At 54.3% G+C, this 3,868-nt stretch overlaps 1 protein-coding gene across 1 annotated transcript; it reads left to right on the forward strand.

The window, feature by feature from the left end:
- Positions 1-2,070: 2,070 nt before the first annotated feature.
- On the forward strand, positions 2,071-3,643 carry LOC124683607 (berberine bridge enzyme-like Cyn d 4). The gene has a single exon (XM_047218094.1). It carries the CDS (start codon positions 2,090-2,092, stop codon positions 3,641-3,643), a length of 1,554 nt encoding a protein of 517 aa, XP_047074050.1. The 5' UTR covers positions 2,071-2,089.
- The last annotated feature ends 225 nt before the right edge of the window (positions 3,644-3,868 follow it).

The raw sequence follows: 3,868 nt of genomic DNA on the forward strand, positions 1-3,868 counted from the left end.
AATCCTTCGTGGGACCTCCACCCCTCGAAATGTGACGTACCTTCTTGCAAAGGAAGGGAACACGGGAATAAACCCTCGTCTCCACGTGCTATCGGTTATCTCTAACCGAACTCCTTACTTGTGATATAACTGCCTGTGAGAGCCTTCGTGCTCGAGTTACTTGTATCATCATATAGGTTGCCTCACCTAGTTTGCATTAGGCTCACCTTTATATTCCGCAAAGCCTAATATTGCAAAGAGAGAATTGAAATTTGTAGAAACATATTCACCCCCTCTAAGTTTACCATCTCTGAACTTTCACATCGCCATGGGAAAGGGCTAGCCGTTCCGCAAGATGAATCACGATGGAGAGGCCGGGTCCTCTGGCGCCAAGAAGGAGAAAACTCCACGCAACCGCTGGTACGTGGCGGTGGAACTCGCCCACCGACTGTTCGAGGAGAACCGGTCGGTTCCTTGGTCGGATGAGGGCATGCCAAGCGGTGGTGGGTACCTCAACCACCATCGTATCCCGGTGCCTCCGGTGCCGCATGAGGGACGCCGACGGCAGCACGAGATCCGTCGCCGTTGATTCATCCTCCCACCGGATCTACGCTAGGATCCGACCTTCGCTGTCGACTCCTACAACTGGTCCACCTTCGGGACCTAGGCGTTCGACCCACGCCGACTAGGTGCGTCGCGCCCGCTTCGACAATGATGAGGAGGACGACGAGGAGGACGACGAACTCCAACCGCCGAACCTCACGGAGGACGATGCCATGGAGATGGCCATCGGCAATAGCAAGCTCAACGACATCGCTCAGTGGGATGGCCTCGCCGTCCAACTACGGGCCTACGCGTTGGCCCTAGGGAGGCCACCGACCCCTCCGCCGCCTCCTCCCGCACCAACACCTCCTTCGCCGCACCAGCACCACCTCTCGCACCCTAGTAGCATTTGCATTGGATGTGGCCTTAGGCGCCTCCGGTCTATATCGACCTCGTCAACAATGACGACGACAACTAGGCAGCCATGGTGGGCGTCATTGTTAGCTAGAGCTATTTTTTGCCTTTTTACTTATTTTCGCCTCTATGTAAATGATTATATTATAAATGAAAGTAAAATTGGCAAAAAAATGCGGGCTATCTGACCCAAACAAATATATCGGTAATCCTGGACGTACGGACGAACTGGCTTACGGAAAATGTACGGGCTGACGTGGGCTACATTGGTTTGTTGAAATTTCATCCCCACCTGAAAAACCGGGGCTGAGTTTGGATTTCCGGCCCTGCTAGGTGAGTCCGTATGACTTTTTTGTAAAATAATTTTGTAGGTGTAGCATTACTCCAAATATATCATCCGAAAAGGCTAATTTCATATCCGCGGTCCAACCAAAACAAACGCAGGCAATCACCTATCGGACCGCTGGAGAATACCCGAACGAGGCATAATTCTGCACGTCACGCGGATCAATAACGAGGGCCAATTATACACGTCAAACGGGACAATTCTGCACATAATTAAGACATGTGCATTTGTTCACACGGGATGGCACTTTACAATCGGAAGATCTGATTGGACAGATATTGACTATTTTGTTGGTGAGTGGTAGGCTCCACCTCAGAGACAGATAGTGCTACCCGCCAGGAGCCATCTTTTTTTCGAAATGGGATTACCCCGGCCTCTGCATCGGTTGATGCACACAGCCATTTATTAAAAAAGATCATACAAAAGTTTAACTCAGATCATCGGGGCGATACAAATATCAGCCATCGAAAAAAAGGAAAAGCTAAGCGAGCTAGGCATCTTGCAATCTTCAATAGACCGCAAGTACCTAGAAATATCCGCAACATTCGGCGGCGATCCGAAACCATGACTCGCTGATCTCCAGGAGCCATCTATTACTGTATTTTAGACCGGCTACTAATTTACTCGCCACTCAACCGTCACCACGTCTTGTAGCTGACCACATGACTTTGGAAGGTCCTCATTTGCCAGCTGAGACCGACGGTGAAGTCCAACTCGTAAAGCAAAAGCGGGACTATATCTAGAGCTCTATACCAAGCTAAGTATGGCAACAGCACTGAGGAGACAAAGCTAGCGCACAAGACACACATGGCCTTGTCTAGGAGCTTAGCAGCGGTCCTGTTCATCTTCCTCTCGTGCTATGCAACCGTCCCTTCCCTAGCTACCTCCGACGGCTTCCTCCAATGCCTCTCGGCAGCCATACCGGAGGAGCTCCTGTACATGCAGAGCTCGCCTTCGTTCACGTCCGTCCTGGTGTCCTCCATCCGGAACCCCAAGTTCTCCACGCCTAGCATGGTGAAGCCGCTCGTCATCGTCACGCCGACGAACGCTTCCCACGTCCAGGCCGCCGTCGTCTGCGGCCGCCAGAACGACGTGCGCATCCGCGTGCGCAGCGGCGGCCACGACTACGAGGGCCTCTCGTACCGCTCCGCTCGCCCCGAGGTGTTCGCCGTTGTGGACCTGGCCAACCTCCGCTCCGTGAGCGTCGACCAGACGGCAGCCACCGCGTGGGTGGACTCCGGCGCGACGCTCGGAGAGCTGTACTACGCGATTTCGAAGGCGAGCAACACGCTGGCTTTCCCGGCCGGCCTGTGCCCGACGATCGGCGTGGGCGGCCATCTCAGCGGGGGCGGGTTCGGCATGCTGCTGCGGAAGTACGGCGCCGCCATCGACAACGTCTTGGACGCCACGCTGGTTGACGCCAACGGGAGGCTCCTGGACAAGGAGGCCATGGGAGCGGACGTGTTCTGGGCCATTCGCGGCGGCGGCGGCGCGAGCTTCGGCATCGTGCTGTCGTGGAAGGTGAACCTCGTGTCCGTCCCGCCGACTGTGACAATGTTTAGCGTCCCTAAGTCTGTCAACGAGGGCGCGGTAGACGTACTCACTAAGTGGCAAGAAGTCGCCCCAGCTCTTCCCGATGACCTGTTCATAAGGGTGGTCGTCCAGAAGCAGGGGGCTAACTTCCAGTCCATGTACCTGGGCACCTGCGACACGCTTCTGCCATTGATGGCTAGCAGCTTCCCGGAGCTCGGTCTGAACCGGGCACACTGCAAGGAGATGTCCTGGATCCAGTCAGTGCCCTACATCTACCTGGGCAGCACCGCGACCGTGGAGGACATCCTAAACCGGGCTACATCCACGACCAGCTTCAGCAAGGCCACGTCCGACTACGTTCGTCAGGCCATCCCCAAGGATGTCTGGGTGCAGATCTTCGCCTGGCTGAGCAAGCCGAACGGCGGGCTGATGATCACCGAGCCTTACGGTGGCAAGATCAGCAGCTTCCCGGAGACGGCGACACCGTTCCCTCACCGTGATGGCGTGCTGTACAACATCCAGTACATGAATTTCTGGTCAGCCGACACGGACGGATCGGCGCAGACGAAGTGGCTCAAAGACTTCTACACGTTCATGGCGCCGTATGTAAGCCAGAACCCAAGGGAGGCGTATGTGAACTACAGGGACCTTGACCTCGGTGAGAATAATGTTGTGGGTAACGTTACCAACTACGAGGCAGCTAAGGTTTGGGGCGAGAAGTACTACAAGGGAAACTTCGAGAGGCTGGCGATGGCGAAGGGCGAGGTGGATCCTGATGACTACTTCAGGAATGAACAAAGCATCCCACCACTAGTGGCTAGCAAGTGAGATGAAACTTCGAGAATTGCTTTATCTTTATACCAACCTTAACCCATGGTTCTGCGGTATACCACATCTCGAGTTCGATGGCCTAAAAGGTGGAAACAATTATCCGGGGAAACATGTTTTCAGATATATGCCCGGCTCTTTTTTTTTTGGCCAAAAAACTAACGGTTATTTTCCGGTCAGGCCGATATCTAGAATCTGCTAGAGTTGCTCTTAGAAGGCAGGTTG

This window comes from Lolium rigidum, chromosome 1, assembly GCF_022539505.1.
Source record: "Lolium rigidum isolate FL_2022 chromosome 1, APGP_CSIRO_Lrig_0.1, whole genome shotgun sequence".
NCBI classification, from domain to species: Eukaryota; Viridiplantae; Streptophyta; class Magnoliopsida; order Poales; family Poaceae; genus Lolium; species Lolium rigidum.

Excerpts from the sequence above, each read along its gene's own strand:
- LOC124683607 (XM_047218094.1), top strand. The coding sequence starts at position 2,090 with ATGGCCTTGTCTAGGAGCTTAGCAGCGGTCCTGTTCATCTTCCTCTCG.